General features: G+C 46.9%; 1 protein-coding gene across 1 annotated transcript in view; it reads right to left on the bottom strand.

Moving 5' to 3' along the window:
* Nucleotides 1–6,401: 6,401 nt before the first annotated feature.
* LOC115123841 (epidermal growth factor receptor kinase substrate 8-like protein 2) overlaps nucleotides 6,402–22,640 on the bottom strand; it is a 112,179-nt gene continuing 95,940 nt past the window's right edge. The window contains exons 6-14 of the mRNA XM_065002752.1: nucleotides 22,122–22,271; nucleotides 20,251–20,330; nucleotides 19,992–20,104; nucleotides 14,215–14,291; nucleotides 10,763–10,889; nucleotides 9,413–9,501; nucleotides 8,517–8,591; nucleotides 6,652–6,859; nucleotides 6,402–6,430 (exon numbers count right to left, since the gene is read on the bottom strand). Coding sequence (XP_064858824.1) covers nucleotides 6,402–6,430; nucleotides 6,652–6,859; nucleotides 8,517–8,591; nucleotides 9,413–9,501; nucleotides 10,763–10,889; nucleotides 14,215–14,291; nucleotides 19,992–20,104; nucleotides 20,251–20,330; nucleotides 22,122–22,271 — 948 coding nt within the window. The remainder of the gene's footprint in view (nucleotides 6,431–6,651; nucleotides 6,860–8,516; nucleotides 8,592–9,412; nucleotides 9,502–10,762; nucleotides 10,890–14,214; nucleotides 14,292–19,991; nucleotides 20,105–20,250; nucleotides 20,331–22,121; nucleotides 22,272–22,640) is intronic.

Here is a 22,640-nt window from a genome sequence, read left to right as displayed (position 1 = left end):
AGAGACAACCAGGGTTGTAGTAGAGGGTAAACAGAGACAACCAGGGTTGTAGTGGAGGGTAAACAGAGACAACCAGGGTTGTAGTGGAGGGTAAACAGAGACAACCAGGGTTGTAGTGGAGGGTAAACAGAGACAACCAGGGTTGTAGTAGAGGGTAAACAGAGACAACCAGGGTTGTAGTGGAGGGTAAACAGAGACAACCAGGGTTGTAGTAGAGGGTAACACAGAGACAACCAGGGTTGTAGTGGAGGGTAAACAGAGACAACCAGGGTTGTAGTGGAGGGTAAACAGAGACAACCAGGGTTGTAGTGGAGGGTAAACAGAGACAACCAGGGTTGTAGTGGAGGGTAAACACAGAGACAACCAGGGTTGTAGTGGAGGGTAAACACAGAGACAACCAGGGTTGTAGAGAGGGTAAACAGAGACAACCAGGGTTGTAGTGGAGGGTAAAACAGAGACAACCAGGGGGTAAAACAGAGACAACCAGGGTTGTAGAGGGTAAACAGAGACAACCAGGGTTGTAGTAGAGGTAGTAAACACAGAGACAACCAGGGTTGTAGTGGAGGGTAAACAGAGACAACCAGGGTTGTAGTGGAGGGTAAACAGAGACAACCAGAGACAACCAGGGTTGTAGTGGAGGGTAAACAGAGACAACCAGGGTTGTAGTAGAGGGTAAACAGAGAGACAACCAGGGGTGGAGTGTAAACAGAGACAACCAGGGTTGTAGTGGAGGGTAAACAGAGACAACCAGGGTTGTAGTGGAGGGTAAACAGAGACAACCAGGGTTGTAGTGGAGGGTAAACACAGAGACAACCAGGGTTGTAGTAGTAAACAGACAACCAGAGGGTAAACACAGAGACAACCAGGGTTGTAGTGGAGGGTAAACAGAGACAACCAGGGTTGTAGTGGAGGGTAAACAGAGACAACCAGGGTTGTAGTGGAGGGTAAACAGAGAGACAACCAGGGTTGTAGTGGAGGGTAAACAGAGACAACCAGGGTTGTAGTGGAGGGTAAACACAGAGACAACCAGGGTTGTAGTTGAGGGTAAACAGAGAGACAACCAGGGTTGTAGTGGAGGGTAAACACAGAGACAACCAGGGTTGTAGTGGAGGGTAAACACAGAGACAACCAGGGTTGTAGTGGAGGGTAAACACAGAGACAACCAGGGTTGTAGTGGAGGGTAAATAGAGACAACCAGGGTTGTAGTGGAGGGTAAACAGAGACAACCAGGGTTGTAGTAGAGGGTAAACAGAGACAACCAGGGTTGTAGTGGAGGGTAAACAGAGACAACCAGGGTTGTAGTGGAGGGTAAACAGAGACAACCAGGGTTGTAGTGGAGGGTAAACAGAGACAACCAGGGTTGTAGAGGGTAAACAGAGGAGGGTAAAAACAGAGACAACCAGGGTTGTAGTGGAGGGTAAAACAGAGACAACCAGGGTTGTAGTGGAGGGTAAACAGAGACAACCAGGGTTGTAGTGGAGGGTAAACAGAGACAACCAGGGTTGTAGTGGAGGGTAAACAGAGACAACCAGGGTTGTAGTGGAGGGTAAACAGAGACAACCAGGGTTGTAGTAGAGGGTAAACACAGAGACAACCAGGGTTGTAGTGGAGGGTAAACAGAGACAACCAGGGTTGTAGTGGAGGGTAAACAGAGACAACCAGGGTTGTAGTGGAGGGTAAACAGAGACAACCAGGGTTGTAGTGGAGGGTAAACAGAGACAACCAGGGTTGTAGTGGAGGGTAAACAGAGACAACCAGGGTTGTAGTAGAGGGTAAACACAGAGACAACCAGGGTTGTAGTGGAGGGTAAACACAGAGACAACCAGGGTTGTAGTAGAGGGTAAACACAGAGACAACCAGGGTTGTAGTGGAGGGTAAACAGAGACAACCAGGGTTGTAGTGGAGGGTAAACACAGAGACAACCAGGGTTGTAGTGGAGGGTAAACACAGAGACAACCAGGGTTGTAGTGGAGGGTAAACAGAGACAACCAGGGTTGTAGTGGAGGGTAAACACAGAGACAACCAGGGTTGTAGTAGAGGGTAAACACAGAGACAACCAGGGTTGTAGTGGAGGGTAAACAGAGACAACCAGGGTTGTAGTGGAGGGTAAACAGAGACAACCAGGGTTGTAGTGGAGGGTAAACAGAGAGACAACCAGGGTTGTAGTGGAGGGTAAACAGAGACAACCAGGGTTGTAGTGGAGGGTAAACACAGAGACAACCAGGGTTGTAGTGGAGGGTAAACAGAGACAACCAGGGTTGTAGTAGAGGGTAAACACAGAGACAACCAGGGTTGTAGTGGAGGGTAAACAGAGACAACCAGGGTTGTAGTGGAGGGTAAACAGAGACAACCAGGGTTGTAGTAGAGGGTAAACAGAGACAACCAGGGTTGTAGTGGAGGGTAAACAGAGACAACCAGGGTTGTAGTGGAGGGTAAACAGAGACAACCAGGGTTGTAGTGGAGGGTAAACAGAGACAACCAGGGTTGTAGTGGAGGGTAAACAGAGACAACCAGGGTTGTAGTGGAGGGTAAACACAGAGACAACCAGGGTTGTAGTGGAGGGTAAACAGAGACAACCAGGGTTGTAGTGGAGGGTAAACAGAGACAACCAGGGTTGTAGTGGAGGGTAAACACAGAGACAACCAGGGTTGTAGTGGAGGGTAAACAGAGACAACCAGGGTTGTAGTGGAGGGTAAACAGAGACAACCAGGGTTGTAGTGGAGGGTAAACAGAGACAACCCAGGGTTGGGTTAGTGGAGGGTAAACAGAGACAACCAGGGTTGTAGTGGAGGGTAAACAGAGACATAAACAGAGACAACCAGGGTTGTAGTGGAGGGTAAACAGAGAGACAACCAGGGTTGTAGTGGAGGGTAAACAGAGACAACCAGGGTTGTAGTGGAGGGTAAACACAGAGACAACCAGGGTTGTAGTGGAGGGTAAACACAGAGACAACCAGGGTTGTAGTGGAGGGTAAACAGAGACAACCAGGGTTGTAGTGGAGGGTAAACAGAGACAACCAGGGTTGTAGTGGAGGGTAAACAGAGACAACCAGGGTTGTAGTGGAGGGTAAACAGAGACAACCAGGGTTGTAGTGGAGGGTAAACACAGAGACAACCAGGGTTGTAGTGGAGGGTAAAAGAGAGACACAGAGACAACCAGGGTTGTAGTGGAGGGTAAACAGAGACAACCAGGGTTGTAGTAGAGGGTAAACAGAGACAACCAGGGTTGTAGTAGAGGGTAAAACAGAGACAACCAGGGTTGTAGTAGAGGGTAAACACAGAGACAACCAGGGTTGTAGTGGAGGGTAAACAGAGACAACCAGGGTTGTAGTGGAGGGTAAACAGAGACAACCAGGGTTGTAGTGGAGGGTAAACAGAGAAACAACCAGGATTGTAGTGGAGGGTAAACAGAGACAACCAGGGTTGTAGTGGAGGGTAAACAGAGAAACAACCAGGATTGTAGTGGAGGGTAAACCGAGACAACCAGGGTTGTAGTGGAGGGTAAACACAGAGACAACCAGGGTTGTAGTGCAGGGTAAACAGAGACAACCAGGGTTGTAGTGGAGGGTAAACAGAGACAACCAGGGTTGTAGTAGAGGGTAAACAGAGACAACCAGGGTTGTAGTAGAGGGTAAACAGAGACAACCAGGGTTGTAGTGGAGGGTAAACAGAGACAACCAGAGTTGTAGTGGAGGGTAAACACAGAGACAACCAGGGTTGTAGTAGAGGGTAAACAGAGACAACCAGGGTTGTAGTGCAGGGTAAACAGAGACAACCAGGGTTGTAGTGGAGGGTAAACAGAGACAACCAGGGTTGTAGTAGAGGGTAAACAGAGACAACCAGGGTTGTAGTAGAGGGTAAACAGAGACAACCAGGGTTGTAGTGGAGGGTAAACAGAGACAACCAGAGTTGTAGTGGAGGGTAAACACAGAGACAACCAGGGTTGTAGTAGAGGGTAAACAGAGACAACCAGGGTTGTAGTGGAGGGTAAACAGAGAGACAACCAGGGTTGTAGTAGAGGGTAAACAGAGACAACCAGGGTTGTAGTGGAGGGTAAACACAGAGACAACCAGGGTTGTAGTGGAGGGTAAACAGAGACAACCAGGGTTGTAGTGGAGGGTTGTAGGAGGGTAAACAGAGAGACAACCAGGGTTGTAAACAGAGACAACCAGTGGTGGAGGGTAAACAGAGACAACCAGGGTTGTAGTGGAGGGGTAAACAGAGAGACAACCAGGGTTGTAGTGGAGGGTAAAACAGAGACAACCAGGGTTGTAGTGGAGGGTAAACACAGAGACAACCAGGGTTGTAGTAGAGGGTAAACAGAGACAACCAGGGTTGTAGTGGAGGGTAAACAGAGACAACCAGGGTTGTAGTGGAGGGTAAACAGAGAGACAACCAGGGTTGTAGTGGAGGGTAAACAGAGACAACCAGGGTTGTAGTGGAGGGTAAACACAGAGACAACCAGGGTTGTAGTGGAGGGTAAACACAGAGACAACCAGGGTTGTAGTAGAGGGTAAACAGAGACAACCAGGGTTGTAGTGGAGGGTAAACAGAGAGACAACCAGGGTTGTAGTAGAGGGTAAACAGAGATAACCAGGGTTGTAGTGGAGGGTAAACACAGAGACAACCAGGGTTGTAGTGGAGGGTAAACAGAGACAACCAGGGTTGTAGTGGAGGGTAAACAGAGAGACAACCAGGGTTGTAGTGGAGGGTAAACAGAGACAACCAGGGTTGTAGTGGAGGGTAAACAGAGAGACAACCAGGGTTGTAGTGGAGGGTAAACAGAGACAACCAGGGTTGTAGTGGAGAGTAAACAGAGAGACAACCAGGGTTGTAGTAGAGGGTAAACACAGAGACAACCAGGGTTGTAGTGGAGGGTAAACAGAGACAACCAGGGTTGTGGTGGAGGGTAAACAGAGAGACAACCAGGGTTGTAGTGGAGGGTAAACAGAGACAACCAGGGTTGTAGTGGAGGGTAAACAGAGAGACAACCAGGGTTGTAGTGGAGGGTAAACAGAGACAACCAGGGTTGTAGTGGAGGGTAAACAGAGACAACCAGGGTTGTAGTGGAGGGTAAACAGAGACAACCAGGGTTGTAGTGGAGGGTAAACAGAGACAACCAGGGTTGTAGTGGAGGTAAACAACCAGGGTTGTAGTGGAGGGTAAACAGAGAGACAACCAGGGTTGTAGTGGAGGGTAAACAGAGACAACCAGGGTTGTAGTGGAGGGTAAACAGAGAGACAACCAGGGTTGTAGTGGAGGGTAAACACAGAGACAACCAGGGTTTGTGGAGTGGGGTAAAAGAGAGACAACCAGGGTTGTAGTGGAGGGTAAACAGAGACAACCAGGGTTGTAGTGGAGGGTAAACACAGAGACAACCAGGGTTGTAGTGGAGGGTAAACACAGAGACAACCAGGGTTGTAGTGGAGGGTAAACACAGAGACAACCAGGGTTGTAGTGGAGGGTAAACAGAGACAACCAGGGTTGTAGTGGAGGGTAAACAGAGAGACAACCAGGGTTGTAGTGGAGGGTAAACAGAGACAACCAGGGTTGTAGTGGAGGGTAAACAGAGAGACAACCAGGGTTGTAGTGGAGGGTAAACAGAGACAACCAGGGTTGTAGTGGAGGGGGTAAACAGAGAGACAACCAGGGTTGTAGTGGAGGGTAAACAGAGACAACCAGGGTTGTAGTGGAGGGTAACCAGTTGTAGTGGAGGGTGAACACAGAGACAACTAGGGTTGTAGTGGAGGGTAAACAGAGACAACCAGGGTTGTAGTGGAGGGTAAACACAGAGACAACTAGGGTTGTAGTGGAGGGTAAACACAGAGACAAGTAGGGTTGTAGTGGAGGGTAAACACAGAGACAACTAGGGTTGTAGTGGAGGGTAAACACCAGTTTACCACATTTATTTCACCCCGACCGACAATCAGAGTTTATCACTCCATCCCTGGACATATGACAAGCCCTATCAGACATTATAAAGGCTTATAACAACGTGTACATACAGATAAATTAAACAGCAGGTTTTAGATAACATGTTATCAATGGGATAATAGCATAACAAATCACTCCCATCTATAAATGTAGAGGTTATTACTGACCTTAAATTCTGATTTCAGATGGACACATCTGATGTTTACCAACAGGGACACGGGCTATCTGAGTTAACCTTGTATCATATTGATCTTTTATTCAGATTTTTGCAGTGCACACTCTACTCACAGGGCCACACACACTCACAGGGCCACACACACACTCACAGGCCACACACACTCACAGGGCCACACACACTCACAGGGCCACACACACTCACAGGGCCCTACACACTCACAGGGCCCTACACACACCACTCACAGGGCCCACTCACAGGGTCCTACACACTCCCAACACACTCACAGGGCCCTACACACTCAGGGCCCACACAAAGGGCCCTACACACAGGGCCACACACACTCACAGGGCCACACACACTCACAGGGCCACACACACTCACACGGCCCTACACACTCACACACACTCATTCCACCATCTGTTCACTCACACATAATATGCACATACATTTATACTGACTCTACACACATCCACTCACATACAGGCTGCTGCTACCCTGTTTATCGTATAGTCTAGTTACCTTACCCCTTCACGCATCTACCTCTATCAGCACATGTGCAACACACACACACACACACACACACACACACTCTCCAGTACCTAGGTCTTGTCCACCCATCTCCCAGCAGTTCAAAGATGGTCATTTCTTTAGGTGACAGATGACCCCTCAGGAAGTCTACTGCATCTCTGGATAAGTGAGGGGAGACCACAGAGCGGGGCAGCTCTACGCTACCACAGGACTGGAGCACCTAGAGGTCAAAGGTTAGAGGTCACATCTACCTGTACAGGCTACAGACAGGTGAGGAGAGACCACAGAGCAGGGCAGCTCTACACTACCACAGGACTGGAGCACAAACACCCTCTGAACATCTTTAACCACCCTTAACCCTTCAACCTAAGGTGGAAGCACATCTGCTACAATTTCACCATCAGGAGGTATTGTGGTTACACCAATCCAATCCTCTCATCTATCATAGGGCCGTATCCAGGACAGTATCCAGGACAGTAACCAGGGCCGTATCCAGGACCGTATCCAGGACCGTATCCAGGGCCGTATTCAGGGCCGTATCCAGGGCCGTAACCAGGGCCGTATCCAGGACCGTATCCAGGGTCGTATCCAGGACAGTAACCAGGACAGTATCCAGGACCGTATCTAGGGCCGTATCCAGGACAGTAACCAGGGCCGTATCCAGGGTCGTATCCAGGACAGTAACCAGGACCGTATCCAGGGTCGTATCCAGGACAGTAAACAGGGTCGTATCCAGGACCGCATCCAGGACAGTAACCAGGACAGTATCCAGGACCGTATCCAGGGCCGTATCCAGGACAGTATCCAGGGCCGTAACCAGGACAGTAACCAGGACAGTATCCAGGACCGTATCCAGGACAGTAACCAGGACAGTATCCAGGACAGTATCCAGGACAGTATCCAGGGCCGTATCCAGGACAGCGTTGTTGGATGAATGAGAGAGGAAAGGTAAATCTGTCCTACACAGGACTTATTAATCATTATGTAGCTGGACAGTAAAGGACACTATTCTGGTCTGGTTAGTATCATTCCAGGGTTGGGAGGTTGTTGGACTCTGAATGAGTTAGTGCCATGGAAGGATCTGTGTGTGTGTATTAATCATTGCCCTGGTCTGGTTAAACCATGGACTATTCTGGTGTGTTGTATCATTCCAGGGTTGGGTGTGTGTATGCTTTACCTGGTCTGGTTAGTGCCATGGAAGGATTGTGTGTGTGTGTATGCGTTGCCCTGGTCTGGTTAGTGCCATGGAAGGATTGTGTGTGTGTGTGTGTTGCTCTGGTCTGGTTAGTGCCATGGAAGGATTGTGTGTGTGTGTGTGTGTTGCTCTGGTCTGGTTACTGCCATGGAAGGATTGTGTGTGTATGTATGCGTTGCCCTGGTCTGGTTAGTGCCATGGAAGGATTGTGTGTGTATGTATGCGTTGCCCTGGTCTGGTTAGTGCCATGGAAGGATTGTGTGTGTGTGTGTGTGTGTGTGTGTGTGTGTGTGTATGCTTTGCCCTGTTCTGGTTACTGCCATGGAAGGATTGTGTGTGTATGTATGCGTTGCCCTGGTCTGGTTAGTGCCATGGAAGGATTGTGTGTGTGTGTGTGTGTGTGTGTGTGTGTGTGTATGCGTTGCCCTGGTCTGGTTACTGCCATGGAAGGATTGTGTGTGTGTGTGTGTGTGTATGCTTTGCCCTGGTCTGGTTAGTGCCATGGAAGGATTGTGTGTGTATGTATGCGTTGCCCTGGTCTGGTTAGTGTCATGGAAGGATTGTGTGTGTGTGTGTGTGTTGCTCTGGTCTGGTTAGTGCCATGGAGGGATTGTGTGTGTTGCTCTGGTTACTATCATTCAAGGGTTAGGAGCGTGTGTGTGTGTGTCAGTCACGTTCTTACCAGGTCCAGGGGGCCGAAGAGGAAGTGCACCAGTTCAGAAGCGCTGGGGTTCTGGATGTGTTTCTTCAGTTTGGCCTGCAGGGGGCAGAGTGACACACATACTGTAGACACAGTTGACCACAGCTCTGTAGGCTACCATTTTGGAACGTTATCGATGTCATCGATAGAGCCGATGGGATTACTGTTTGTTCTACAATATATATTTCTATCTGAACATTCTGAACATTCCACAACGTTGTGTCCTTCTGAACGGGGCCCTGGTAGAGTACTGAGGTGCCCCTGGTAGAGTACTGAGGTGCCCCTGGTAGAGTAATGAGGTGCCCCTGGTGTAGTAATGAGGTGCCCCTGGTATAGTAATGAGGTGCCCCTGGTATAGTAATGAGGTGCCCCTGGTATAGTAATGAGGTGCCCCTGGTATAGTAATGAGGTGCCCCTGGTATAGTAATGAGGTGCCCCTGGTGTAGTAATGAGGTGCCCCTGGTATAGTAATGAGGTGCCCCTGGTATAGTAATGAGGTGCCCCTGGTATAGTAATGAGGTGCCCCTGGTATAGTAATGAGGTGCCCCTGGTATAGTAATGAGGTGCCCCTGGTGTAGTAATGAGGTGCCCCTGGTGTAGTAATGAGGTGCCCCTGGTATAGTAATGAGGTGCCCCTGGTATAGTAATGAGGTGCCCCTGGTATAGTAATGAGGTGCCCCTGGTATAGTAATGAGGTGCCCCTGGTATAGTAATGAGGTGCCCCTGGTATAGTAATGAGGTGCCCCTGGTAGAGTAATGAGGTGCCCCTGGTAGAGTAATGAGGTGCCCCTGGTATAGTACTGTGGTGCCCCTGGTATAGTACTGAGGTGCCCCTGGTATAGTACTGAGGTGCAGTGTATAGGGGGAACTCAACTCACCAGTAGGTTGAAAGCCAGCTTAAGTTTCTGTAGGCTATCAATGAACTCTGCCTCAGAGGGGGGCCTAGCTCTCAGGGTCAGCATTCCCTCTGTCAACAAGCACACAGACAAACAGAGAGAGAGAGAGAGAGAGAGAGGTTAATTTTACTTTAACTATTTGTACATCGTTGCAACACTGTATACAGACACAATATGACATTTTAAATATCTTTGTTACTTTGGAACTGTTGTGAGTGTAATGTTTACCGTTCAGTTTTTATTGTTTATTTAGCTTTTGTTTATTATCTATTTCACTTGCTTTGGCATTTTAAACATACGTTTCCCATCCCAATAAAGCCCTTAGTTGAACTGAGAGAGAGACAGAGAGAGAAAGATGGAGAGAGACAGACAGACAGACAGACAGACAGACAGACAGACAGACAGACAGACAGACAGACCGAGAGAGACAGAGAGAGAAAGACAAAGAGAGACAGACAGACAGACAGACAGAGAGAGACAGAGAGAGAGAGAGAGACAAAGAGTGGAGAGACAGACAGACAGACAGACAGACAGACAGACAGACAGACAGACAGACAGACCGAGAGAGACAGAGTGAGAAAGACAGAGAGACAGACAGACAGACAGACCGAGAGAGACAGAGACAGATGAGCCAGACAGACAGACCGACAGAGCGACAGACCGAGACAGACAGACAGACAGACAGACAGACAGACCGACAGACAGAGAAAGACAAAGAGAGACAGACAGACAGACAGACCGAGACAGACAGAGAGACAGAGACAGACAGAAAGATGGAGAGACAGAGAGACAGACAGACAGAGACAGACAGAGACAGAGATGGAGAGAGAGTTAGACAGACAGTGACAGAGACAGACAGACAGACCGAGAGCGACAGAGCGACAGACAGACCGAGAGCAACAGACAGACAGAGACAGACAGACAGAGACAGACAGAGACAGACAGACAGACAGACATACAGACAGACCCTCTGTATGGATATAAGGGTATGGGGTCTGGCTGTAAGACCTCTCTTTGTGCAGTGGCATTGTCATGCTGATACAGGAACTCAAAAAGTTGGAAGCACAGAATCATCTAGAATGTCATTGTAACAGACGAATCCACTCATTTGAAGGGGTGTCCACATACTGTTGTGTGTGTATATATATATATACATATATATATATACATATATATATATATACATATATATATATATATATATATATATATATATATATATATATATATATATATATAAGAAGATATATATAAGAAGATACAAGAGAACATAGAAAGTATCAGTGGACAATATGTGTCATAATTGTCACGTGACCAGAAGAAGAGACAGACCTGCTGGGCCTTTCTTCTTCATCTTCTTACTCTTGTTGCGCTGGTTGAGCTGAGAGAACGCCTCCGCAGCCTTCTGCAGCCGAGCCACAAAGAACTCTATGTCATCCAGGGAACAGTTCAGGATTTGCTGTCAGGGAAACACAGGGAGAGAGAGAGACGAGAGGATGAGAGAGAGGGATGAGGAGAGGATGAGAGAGAGAGAGAAATGGGGACGAGAGGGATGAGAGAGAGGGATGAGAGAGAGAGAGACAAGAGGGATGAGAGAGAGGGGTGAGAGAGAGAGAGAGAGGTGAGAGAGAGAGGGAGGGATGAGAGAGAGAGAGGGTGAGAGAGAGAGAGGGAGGGATGAGAGAGAGAGAGAAAGACAAAAGTGGAACGGGTGGTGTAATGTCAAATCAAATCAAAGTTTATTGGTTGGTGTTCCACATGTTATCGCAGGCGCAGAGAAATGCTTATGTTGCTAAGCTCCAACAGTCCATTAAATATCTAGCAATACAATAACAATATACGCAACCTAAAAGTAAAAAAACTAAACAAGAATACAGTATATACATATGGACAGAAGTGGACAGTAGAATACAGTAGTTATATAGGATAGACCTTGACCAGAATACAGTATACATATAGGAAGTGGACAGTAGTAGTGAAATAGGATAGACCTTGACCAGAATACAGTATATACTGTACATAGTGGACAGTAGTAGTTATATGGACAGTAGTAGTGAAATAGTGGATAGAACCACTTGACTAGAATACTAGAATACAGTATACTGCAACTCTGTTGATGTGGATGGGGGTGGGCTGTCTGCTGTAGTCCACGATCAACTTCTTAGTTTTGTTTACTGTTGACGTTGTGCGGAGATATTATTATTTTCCTTGGAACCAAGGTTCTAACCTCCTCCTCGTTGTAGGCTGTTTTGACGTTACAGTATATACATATGAAGTGGACAGTAATCAGGCCTTCCAGTGACAGTAGTAGTCAATAAACTTTAATTGGATTCAGTTTGGAGACAGAATGTGTGTGTAGTGTAGGATAGACCACCAGAATACAGTCATGGTGAACAGGGACCAGAATACAGGATGGGGCTGAGCACGCACCCTTGTGGGGCTACCGGTGTTGATGATCAGTATACCTTTCACCTTGATGGTCAATTCATCTTCACCACAGTATATACCAGTAGTAGTTATACAGGCGGCCCATCAGGAAGTTCAGGACCCAGGTGCACAGGGCACGGTTCAGACGCAGGGTCATAGGGTTCAGACGCAGGGCTTAGTGATGAGCCTGGAGGGTAATATATGGTGTTGAAGGCTGAGCTGTAGTCGATGAACAGCATTCTGGGTCATTGCTGGTCTGTTTGTGCACGTCCATGTTCCCACCATACCGTGGTCGTTTGACCAGAATACAGTATATTACGTTTTTGACCAGAATACGTTTTAATCATCACAGTAGGAACAACATCTCTATACACTTAGACCTTGACCAGAATATATACCTGTGAAATGAACTCAGAATCATACGACTCAGTGTATATGTTGATACTACTCCCAGAGGCGACCAGAACATTTCCCAGTCCGACAGTAGTAGTGAAATAGGTGAACAAAACATTACATTTAAGTGTGGATTCTGATGTGTCACGCCAACGTTTTTACAGGTCCTTACCATGGGTGACCAGAATACAGTATTCTTGCTTAAGTTTCTGCCTATAGGTGGGGAGTAGCAGGATGGAGAATACAGTGTGGTCTGATTTCCCAATGGGAGGATAGTAGGGGGAGGCCTTGTTGCTGTCACTGAAGGGAGGGTAACAATGGTCAAGAGTGTTTCTCCAGTGGCAGTAGTATTTGAACCATGACTAGAAAGTATATACATATGGCGTTTTCCTTAGATTTATACTGTACATATTAACTTTCCCAGCCAGAATGAAAATGGACAGTAGTAGTGAAATAGGTCTCAGAATATGCGCTTTATATAGGACAGTGTAGTTCATATGAAGTGGACAGTAGTAGTTATATAGGGGAGCTAGAATCGGCTTTGGGAGAATATCAACACGACAGATATTATTACTGAAAATAAATGAAGCAAATTTTCTGGGGAGAGTAATGCGGTCAACAAATTTTCTGGGGGAGGTAAAGGGCGGTCAGCAAATTTTCTGGGGAGGTGGAAGGCGGTCAGCAAATTATCTGGGGAGGTCATGCGGTCAGCAAATTTTCTGGGGATGTAATGCGGTCAGCAAATTATCTGGGAGGTAATGCGGCCAGCAAATTTCCTGGGGAGTTTAATCATCGGTCAGCAAATTTTCTGGGGTGAATCCTAATGCGGCCAGCAAATTTTCTGGGGAGTGTAATGCGGTCAGCAAATTTTTTGGGGGAGGTAATGCGGTCAGCAAATTTTCTGGGGAGGTAATCTTGGAACATTTCAGCAAATTTTCTGCGGTCAGCATTTGATGCCTATAGGTGGGAGTAGCAGGAAGTATTCCAGATCGGGAGACAAAAATGTCTTGAGTTCCTGCCACAATCATGAGACATACTCCTCCATATTAGGTTTGTCCTGGGGAGAACCCCGCTGGCTATATGGATTTTCTGGGGGAGACAATATATCCGGTGAGAGCCATGATTCCTTGAAACAGAGTATGTTACAGTCCCCTGACGTCTCTCTGGAAGGAGATCCTCAGATCGAGCCCTGAGCTCACTTACTCAGGGACTGGAGCGTGAGCTAATGACTGTAATAAACTCAGAAGCGGTGGATGGTTTGCTCGCCTCCTGAGTCTGACTCCACTTCTCCTTCCTCTTCTCCGGCGACTTTGATTTATTTATTGTTTATTTCACCTTTATTTAACCAGATAAGCTAGTTGAGAACACCTTTATTTAACCAGATAAGCTAGTTGAGAACAAGTTCACATTTACAACTGCGATCTGGCCAAGATAAAGCAAAGCAGTGCGACACAAAACAACTACACAGAGTTACACATGGAATAAACAAGCGTACAGTCAATAACACAATCGAAAAAAAAGTCTATATACAGTGTGTGCAAATGGCGTGAGGAGGTAAGGCAATAAATAGGCCACAGTAGCGGAGTAATTACAATTTAGCAAATTAACACTGGAGTGATAGATGAACAGATGATGATGTGCAAGTAGTGATACTGTTGGTGTAGCACCAGGGATGAATGGTCATCAGAGTGTCTAAACAAAGGATCCAAGTCAGGGAAAATAATGTAAGAAATAACAAAAAATTTAAAAAGCAAAAAAAACTACAAAGTTGGATAGGAGCTAGAAAGAGGGCGGCCATCTTGTTTTCCATCTTGTTTTCCATCTTGTTTAAAATCTAGTTTAAAATCTTGTTTAAAATCTTGTAAAGCGCTTTTAGCATCATGAAAAAGCATTATAAATCCAATCAATTAATAGTATTAATTATAGTATTATATAAGTATTTCATAAATAAGAGTGTAACTCACCACGTCCTTCTCAATGCGCTGAGCCAGCTTCTCATGGGACTCTGGGTCCTGCTGGGCCGAACCTCGCCTCTCCACATCTGAAATAATGATAACAGTTATTGTTGTTGTTGACGTTGTTTTTGTGTGTGTGTGTGTGTGAGTATCAGTGTGTGTGTGTGTGTCAGCGTGTGTGTGTGTCAGTGTGTGTGTGTGTGTCAGCGTGTGTGTGTGTGTCAGTGTGTGTGTGTGTCAGCGTGTGTGTGTGTGTCAGCGTGTGTGTGTGTGTCAGCGTGTGTGTGTGTGTGTGTGTGTGTGTGTGACCATACTGATATGACTAACATACTGATATGACTAACTGATATGACCAACATGATACTGATACCATACTGATATGACCATACTGATATGACCATACTGATATGACCATACTGATATCACCATACTGATATGACCATACTGATATAACTAACATGATATGACATTTACATTTAAGTCATTTAGCACGCTCTTATCCAGAGCGACTTACAAATTGGTGCGTTCACCTTAAGACATCCAGTGGAACAGCCACTTTACAATAGTGCATCTAAATATTTTAAGGGAAGGATTACTTTATGAAGATTCCTGAACAGAAATGGGTTTCAGGTGTCTCAGTGTGGTGATTGACTCAGTGTGCGTGAGGGAGTTTGTTCCACCATTGTGGGCCAGTGTGTATCAGTTTTGACTGGGCTGTACTTCCTCAGTGGTGTGAGGTGGATGTGTGCCCTTGTTTGGGTGTAGTCAGAGGTACTGAGGTGTATCAGTGTGTGTGTGTCTCAGTGTGTGTATCAGTGTGCTGTGTGTATCAGTGTGTGTATCAGTGGTGAGAGCGGAGCGGGGGTGACGTAGAGAGAACTTGGGAAGGTTGAACACCAGACGGGCTGCGGCGTTCTGTGAGTTGTAGGGGTGTATCAGTGTGTGAATGTGTGTGTGTATCAGTGTGTGTGTGTATCAGTGTGTGTATCAGTGTGTATCAGTGTGTGTGTGTATCAGTGAAGTGTGTGTAGGTTCAGTGAGGTGTGTGATGTCATCACTGATATGTGTGTGACATCAGTGTGTGTGTGGTATCAGTGTGTGATTGTGTGTGTCAGTGTGTGAGTGAGGTTATCAGAGTGTGTGTGTGTGTATCAGAATGTGTGTGTGTGTGTATCAGTGTGTGTGTGTGTATCAGTGTGTGTGTGTGTGTGTATCAATGTGTGCATCAGTGTGTGTGTGTGTGTATCAGTGTGTGTATTAGAGGGTTGTGTGTGTGTGTATCAGTGTGTGTATCAGTGTGTGAGTGTGTGTATCAGTGTGTGTTCAGTGTGTGAATGTGTGTGTGTGTATCAGTGTGTGTGTGTATCAGTGTGTGTGTTGTATCAGTGTGTGTGTGTATCAGTGTGTGTGTGTGTATCAGTGTGTGTGTGTGTCAGTGTGTGTGTGTGTGTCAGTGTGTGTGTGTGTATCAGTGTGTGTGTGTATCAGTGTGTGTGTGTATCAGGGTAGGTGTGTGTGTGTGTATCAGTGTGTGTGTGTGTGTATCAGTGTGTGCATCAGTGTGTGTGTGTGTGTATCAGTGTGTGTGTGTGTGTGTATCAGTGTGTGAGTGTGTATCAGTGTGTGAGTGTGTATCAGTGTGTGAGTGTGTATCAGTGTGTGTGTGTGTATCTGTGTGTATCAGTGTGTGTATCAGTGTGTGTGTGTGTATCAGTGTGTGTATCAGTGTGTGAGTGTGTGTATCAGTGTGTGTATCAGTGTGTGAATGTGTGTGTGTATCAGTGTGTGTGTGTATCAGTGTGTATCAGTGTGTGTGTGTATCAGTGTGTGTGTGTGTGTATCAGTGTGTGTATCAGTGTGTGTGTGTGTGTATCAGTGTGTGTGTGTACCTATCAGTGTGTGTGTGTGTGTGTGTGTGTGTATCAGTGTGTGTGTGTATCAGTGTGTGTGTGTATCAGTGTGTGTGTGTGTGTGTATCAGTGTGTGTATCAGTGTGTGTGTGTATCAGTGTGTGTGTATCAGTGTGTGTGTGTGTATCAGTGTGTGTGTGTGTATCAGTGTGTGTGTGTGTCAGTGTGTGTGTGTGTATCAGTGTGTGTGTGTGTATCAGTGTGTGTGTATCAGTGTGTGTGTATCAGTGTGTGCATCAGTGTGTGTGTGTGTGTGTATCAGTGTGTGTGTGTATCAGTGTGTGTATCAGTGTGTGAGTGTGTGTGTGTATCAGTGTGTGTGTGTGTATCAGTGTGTGTGTGTGTATCAGTGTGTGTATCAGTGTGTGTGTGTGTATCAGTGTGTGTGTGTGTATCAGTGTGTGTATCAGTGTGTGAGTGTGTGTGTGTATCAGTGTGTGTGTGTGTATCAGTGTGTGCATCAGTGTGTGTGTGTGTGTGTGTATCAGTGTGTGTATCAGTGTGTGTGTGTGTATCAGTGTGTGTGTGTGTGTATCAGTGTGTGTATCAGTGTGTGTATCAGTGTGTGAGTGTGTGTATCAGTGTGTGAATGTGTGTGTGTGTATCAGTGTGTGTGTGTATCAGTGTGTGTATCAGTGTGTATCAGTGTGTGTGTGTATCAGTGTGTATCAGTGTGTGTGTGTATCAGTGTGTGTGTGTATCAGTGTGTGTGTGTATCAGTGTGTGTGTGTGTGTATCAGTGTGTGTGTGTGTGTCAGTGTGTGTGTGTGTATCAGTGTGTGTGTATATCAGTGTGTGTGTGTGTATCAGTGTGTGTGTGTGTGTATCAGTGTGTGTGTGTGTGTGTATCAGTGTGTGCATCAGTGTGTGTGTGTGTGTATCAGTGTGTGTGTGTGTGTATCAGTGTGTGTGTGTATCAGTGTGAGTGTGTATCAGTGTGTGTGTGTGTGTGTATCAGTGTGTGTGTGTGTATCAGTGTGTGTGTGTATCAGTGTGTGTGTGTGTATCAGTGTGTGTATCAGTGTGTGAGTGTGTGTGTGTATCAGTGTGTGTGTGTGTATCAGTGTGTGTGTGTGTGTATCAGTGTGTGTATGTGTGTGTGTGTGTATCAGTGTGTGTATCAGTGTGTGTGAGTGTGTGTATCAGTGTGTGTATCAGTGTGAATGTGTGTGTGTGTATCAGTGTGTGTGTGTATCAGTGTGTGTATCAGTGTGTATCAGTGTGTGTGTGTATCAGTGTGTGTGTGTATCAGTGTGTGTGTGTGTATCAGTGTGTGTGTGTGTGTGTCAGTGTGTGTGTGTATCAGTGTGTGTGTGTGTATCAGTGTGTGTGTGTGTATCAGTGTGTGTGTGTGTGTATCGGTGTGTGTGTGTGTGTGTATCAGTGTGTATCAGTGTGTGTGTGTGTATCAGTGTGTGAGTGTATCAGTGTGTGTGTGTGTATCAGTGTGTGTATCAGTGTGTGGTGTGTGTGTGTGTATCAGTGTGTGTGTGTGTATCAGTGTGTGTGTGTGTATCAGTGTGTGTATTCAGTGTGTGTGTGTGTGTGTATCAGTGTGTGTATCAGTGTGAGTGTGTGTATCAGTGTGTGTATCAGTGTGTGAGTGTGTGTGTGTGTATCAGTGTGTGTGTGTATCAGTGTGTGTATCAGTGTGTATCAGTGTGTGTTTGTATCAGTGTGTGTGTGTATCAGTGTGTGTGTGTGTGTATCAGTGTGTGTGTGTGTATCAGTGTGTGTGTGTGTGTATCAGTGTGTGTGTGTGTGTCAGTGTGTGTGTGTGTATCAGTGTGTGTGTGTGTATCAGTGTGTGTGTGTGTATCAGTGTGTGTGTGTGTGTATCAGTGTGTGTGTGTGTGTATCAGTGTGTGCATCAGTGTGTGTGTGTGTGTATCAGTGTGTGTGTGTGTATCAGTGTGTGAGTGTGTATCAGTGTGTGAGTGTGTATCAGTGTGTGTGTGTATCAGTGTGTGTGTATCAGTGTATCAGTGTGTATCAGTGTGTGTGTGTGTGTATCAGTGTGTGTGTGTGTATCAGTGTGTGTGTGTGTATCAGTGTGTGTATCAGTGTGTGAGTGTGTGTGTGTATCAGTGTGTGTGTGTGTATCAGTGTGTATCAGTGTGTGTGTATCAGTGTGTGTATCAGTGTGTGTGTGTGTATCAGTGTGTGTGTGTGTATCAGTGTGTGTATCAGTGTGTGAGTGTGTGTATGTGTGTGTGTGTGTATCAGTGTGTGTGTGTGTGTGTGTGTGTATCAGTGTGTGTGTGTATCAGTGTGTGTGTGTGTGTGTATCAGTGTGTGTGTGTATCAGTGTGTGTATCAGTGTGTGTATCAGTGTGTGTGTGTGTATCAGTGTGTATCAGTGTGTGTGTGTGTATCAGTGTGTGAGTGTATCAGTGTGTGTGTGTGTATCAGTGTGTGTATCAGTGTGTGAGTGTGTGTGTGTATCAGTGTGTGTGTGTGTATCAGTGTGTGTGTGTGTATCAGTGTGTGTATTAGTGTGTGTGTGTATCAGTGTGTGTATCAGTGTGTGAGTGTGTGTATCAGTGTGTGTATCAGTGTGTGAATGTGTGTGTGTGTATCAGTGTGTGTGTGTATCAGTGTGTGTATCAGTGTGTATCAGTGTGTGTTTGTATCAGTGTGTGTGTGTATCAGTGTGTGTGTGTATCAGTGTGTGTGTGTATCAGTGTGTGTGTGTGTATCAGTGTGTGTGTGTGTGTCAGTGTGTGTGTGTGTATCAGTGTGTGTGTGTGTATCAGTGTGTGTGTGTGTATCAGTGTGTGTGTGTGTGTATCAGTGTGTGTGTGTGTGTGTATCAGTGTGTGCATCAGTGTGTGTGTGTGTGTGTATGTGTGTGTGTGTGTGTGTGTATCAGTGTGTGTGAGTGTGTATCAGTGTGTGAGTGTGTATCAGTGTGTGAGTGTGTATCAGTGTGTGTGTGTATCAGTGTGTGTGTGTGTATCAGTGTGTATCAGTGTGTGTGTGTGTGTATCAGTGTGTGAGTGTATCAGTGTGTGTGTGTGTGTATCAGTGTGTGTATCAGTGTGTGATCAGTGTGTGTGTGTATCAGTGTGTGTGTGTGTATCAGTGTGTGTGTGTGTATCAGTGTGTGTATGTGTGTGTGTGTGTATCAGTGTGTGTATCAGTGTGTGAGTGTGTGTATCAGTGTGTGTGTGTGTATCAGTGTGTGTGTGTATCAGTGTGTGTGTGTATCAGTGTGTGTGTGTGTATCAGTGTGTGTGTGTGTGTGTGTGTGTGTGTGTGTGTGTGTCAGTGTGTGTGTGTGTATCATCAGTGTGTGTGTGTGTGTATCAGTGTGTGTGTGTATCAGTGTGTGTGTCAGTGTGTGTGTGTATCAGTGTGTGCATGTGTGTGTGTGTGTGTGTGTGTGTGTATCAGTGTGTGTGTGTGTCAGTGTGTGTATCAGTGTGTGAGTGTGTGTGTGTGTATCAGTGTGTGTGTGTATCAGTGTGTGTGTGTATCAGTGTGTGAGTGTGTGTATCAGTGTGTGAGTGTGTGTATCAGTGTGTGTGTGTATCAGTGTGTGTGTGTATCAGTGTGTGTGTGTATCAGTGTGTGTGTGTGTATCAGTGTGTGTGTGTGTGTCAGTGTGTGTGTGTGTGTCAGTGTGTGTGTGTGTATCAGTGTGTGTGTGTGTATCAGTGTGTGTGTGTATCAGTGTGTGTGTGTGTGTGTGTGTGTATCAGTGTGTGCATCAGTGTGTGTGTGTGTGTGTGTGTATCAGTGTGTGTGTGTATCAGTGTGTGTATCAGTGTGTGAGTGTGTGTGTGTATCAGTGTGTGTGTGTGTATCAGTGTGTGTGTGTATCAGTGTGTATCAGTGTGTATCAGTGTGTGAGTGTATCATTGTGTATCTTACCCTGCATGTTCATGGCAGCCACACGGCCCTTGCCTGAGGGGGCCGAGCCCTTGGGGGCCGAAGAGGGGGGGATGATGGATTCTCTGTGGTGCTTCATCTTCTCCTGGTTCACCCTGAGAGGAGGAGAGGAGTTAAGGGGAGCTGGGCCCCATTATAAATCAGGGCCCCTCCATGAGAATGGAAATATCACTATACTATACGCCCCCCTACACAAAATGTTTTTAAAAGAGACGTCAGGCCTCTTTAAGAGGGTTCTTACTTCAAGGTCTGCGGTCGTATCTTCTTCCCATGTTTGCTGTCCCCCAGAGCGCTGTCGATGTCTGCATGGACCATCTCTGCCTGTAGGGGACAGAGACAAAAGACTAGACACGATGTCTGCATGGACCATCTCTGCCTGTAGGGGACAGAGACAAAAGACTAGACACGATGTCTGCATGGACCATCTCTGCCTGTAGGGGACAGAGACAAAAGACTAGACACGATGTCTGCATGGACCATCTCTGCCTGTAGGGGACAGAGACAAAAGACTAGACACGATGTCTGCATGGACCATCTCTGCCTGTAGGGGACAGAGACAAAAGACTAGACACGATGTCTGCATGGACCATCTCTGCCTGTAGGGGACAGAGACAAAAGACTAGACACGATGTCTGCATGGACCATCTCTGCCTGTAGGGGACAGAGACAAAAGACTAGACACGATGTCTGCATGGACCATCTCTGCCTGTAGGGGACAGAGACAAAAGACTAGACACGATGTCTGCATGGACCATCTCTGCCTGTAGGGGACAGAGACAAAAGACTAGACACGATGTCTGCATGGACCATCTCTGCCTGTAGGGGACAGAGACAAAAGACTAGACACGATGTCTGCATGGACCATCTCTGCCTGTAGGGACAGAGACAAAAGACTAGACACGATGTCTGCATGGACCATCTCTGCCTGTAGGGGACAGAGACAAAAGACTAGACACGATGTCTGCATGGACCATCTCTGCCTGTAGGGGACAGAGACAAAAGACTAGACACGATGTCTGCATGGACCATCTCTGCCTGTAGGGGACAGAGACAAAAGACTAGACACGATGTCTGCATGGACCATCTCTGCCTGTAGGGGACAGAGACAAAAGACTAGACACGATGTCTGCATGGACCATCTCTGCCTGTAGGGGACAGAGACAAAAGACTAGACACAATGTCTGCATGGACCATCTCTGCCTGTAGGGGACAGAGACAAAAGACTAGACACGATGTCTGCATGGACCATCTCTGCCTGTAGGGGACAGAGACAAAAGACTAGACACGATGTCTGCATGGACCATCTCTGCCTGTAGGGGACAGAGACAAAAGACTAGACACGATGTCTGCATGGACCATCTCTGCCTGTAGGGGACAGAGACAAAAGACTAGACACGATGTCTGCATGGACCATCTCTGCCTGTAGGGGACAGAGACAAAAGACTAGACACGATGTCTGCATGGACCATCTCTGCCTGTAGGGGACAGAGACAAAAGACTAGACACGATGTCTGCATGGACCATCTCTGCCTGTAGGGGACAGAGACAAAAGACTAGACACGATGTCTGCATGGACCATCTCTGCCTGTAGGGGACAGAGACAAAAGACTAGACACGATGTCTGCATGGACCATCTCTGCCTGTAGGGGACAGAGACAAAGACTAGACACGATGTCTGCATGGACCATCTCTGCCTGTAGGGGACAGAGACAAAAGACTAGACACGATGTCTGCATGGACCATCTCTGCCTGTAGGGGACAGAGACAAAAGACTAGACACGATGTCTGCATGGACCATCTCTGCCTGTAGGGGACAGAGACAAAAGACTAGACACGATGTCTGCATGGACCATCTCTGCCTGTAGGGGACAGAGACAAAAGACTAGACAATATTATAAAAAATAAATAGAGAATATTATGAATTATTAAAAATAAAAAAAAGAAGACTTGGAGGATGTATTATTGTTCGACATATTAATTATCTGTTAATTAAAACATTTTAAATCAGTCACACTTTAGCTCTGTTTTCTATAGGACTTCAATGGAGACTTTTGCTTCCTACGTCGCTAGCCTGGATAATGTCTGTAGTGCATAGAGATAACGGTGACCCACCTCCACCTCGTCGCAGTGGAAGAAGTGTATGTCGGGTCTGTGCTGTTCAGTGTCTTGACACACCAGCAGAAGGACGGATGGATACCTGGTCTGATTCAACACTGTCTGGCAGTGGTGGATAGTAGGCAGGGGGAAGTTCTCCAACTCTTCCTGTGAGGGTGGCGAGGAGGGAGGGAGAGAGGGAGGGGGGGAGGGGGTGAGGAGGTGGAGGGAGAAGGAGGGGGTGAGAAGGAGGTGGAGGGAGAGAGGGAGGTGGAGGGAGAAGGAGAGAGAGAGGGAGGGAGGGGTGAGGTAGAGAGAAGGAGAGGGAGGTGGAGAGAAGAGAGAGAGAGAGAGAGAGAGAGAGAGAGAGAGAGAGAGAGAGAGAGAGAGAGAGAGAGTGTGAGGAAGGAAGGAAGGAAGGGGGAAAGAGGGAGGGAGGAAAGAGGGAGGGAGGGAGGGAGGGAGGAAGGGAGGGAGGGAGAAGGAGAGGGAGGTGGAGAGAAGAGAGAGAAAGTGTGCGGGAGGGAAGGGGGTAGG

This window comes from Oncorhynchus nerka, linkage group LG17 (assembly GCF_034236695.1).
Source record: "Oncorhynchus nerka isolate Pitt River linkage group LG17, Oner_Uvic_2.0, whole genome shotgun sequence".
NCBI classification, from domain to species: domain Eukaryota; kingdom Metazoa; phylum Chordata; class Actinopteri; order Salmoniformes; family Salmonidae; genus Oncorhynchus; species Oncorhynchus nerka.
The sequence above is the reverse complement of the archived record's forward strand: the minus strand, read 5'-3'. Positions and strand labels throughout refer to the sequence as shown.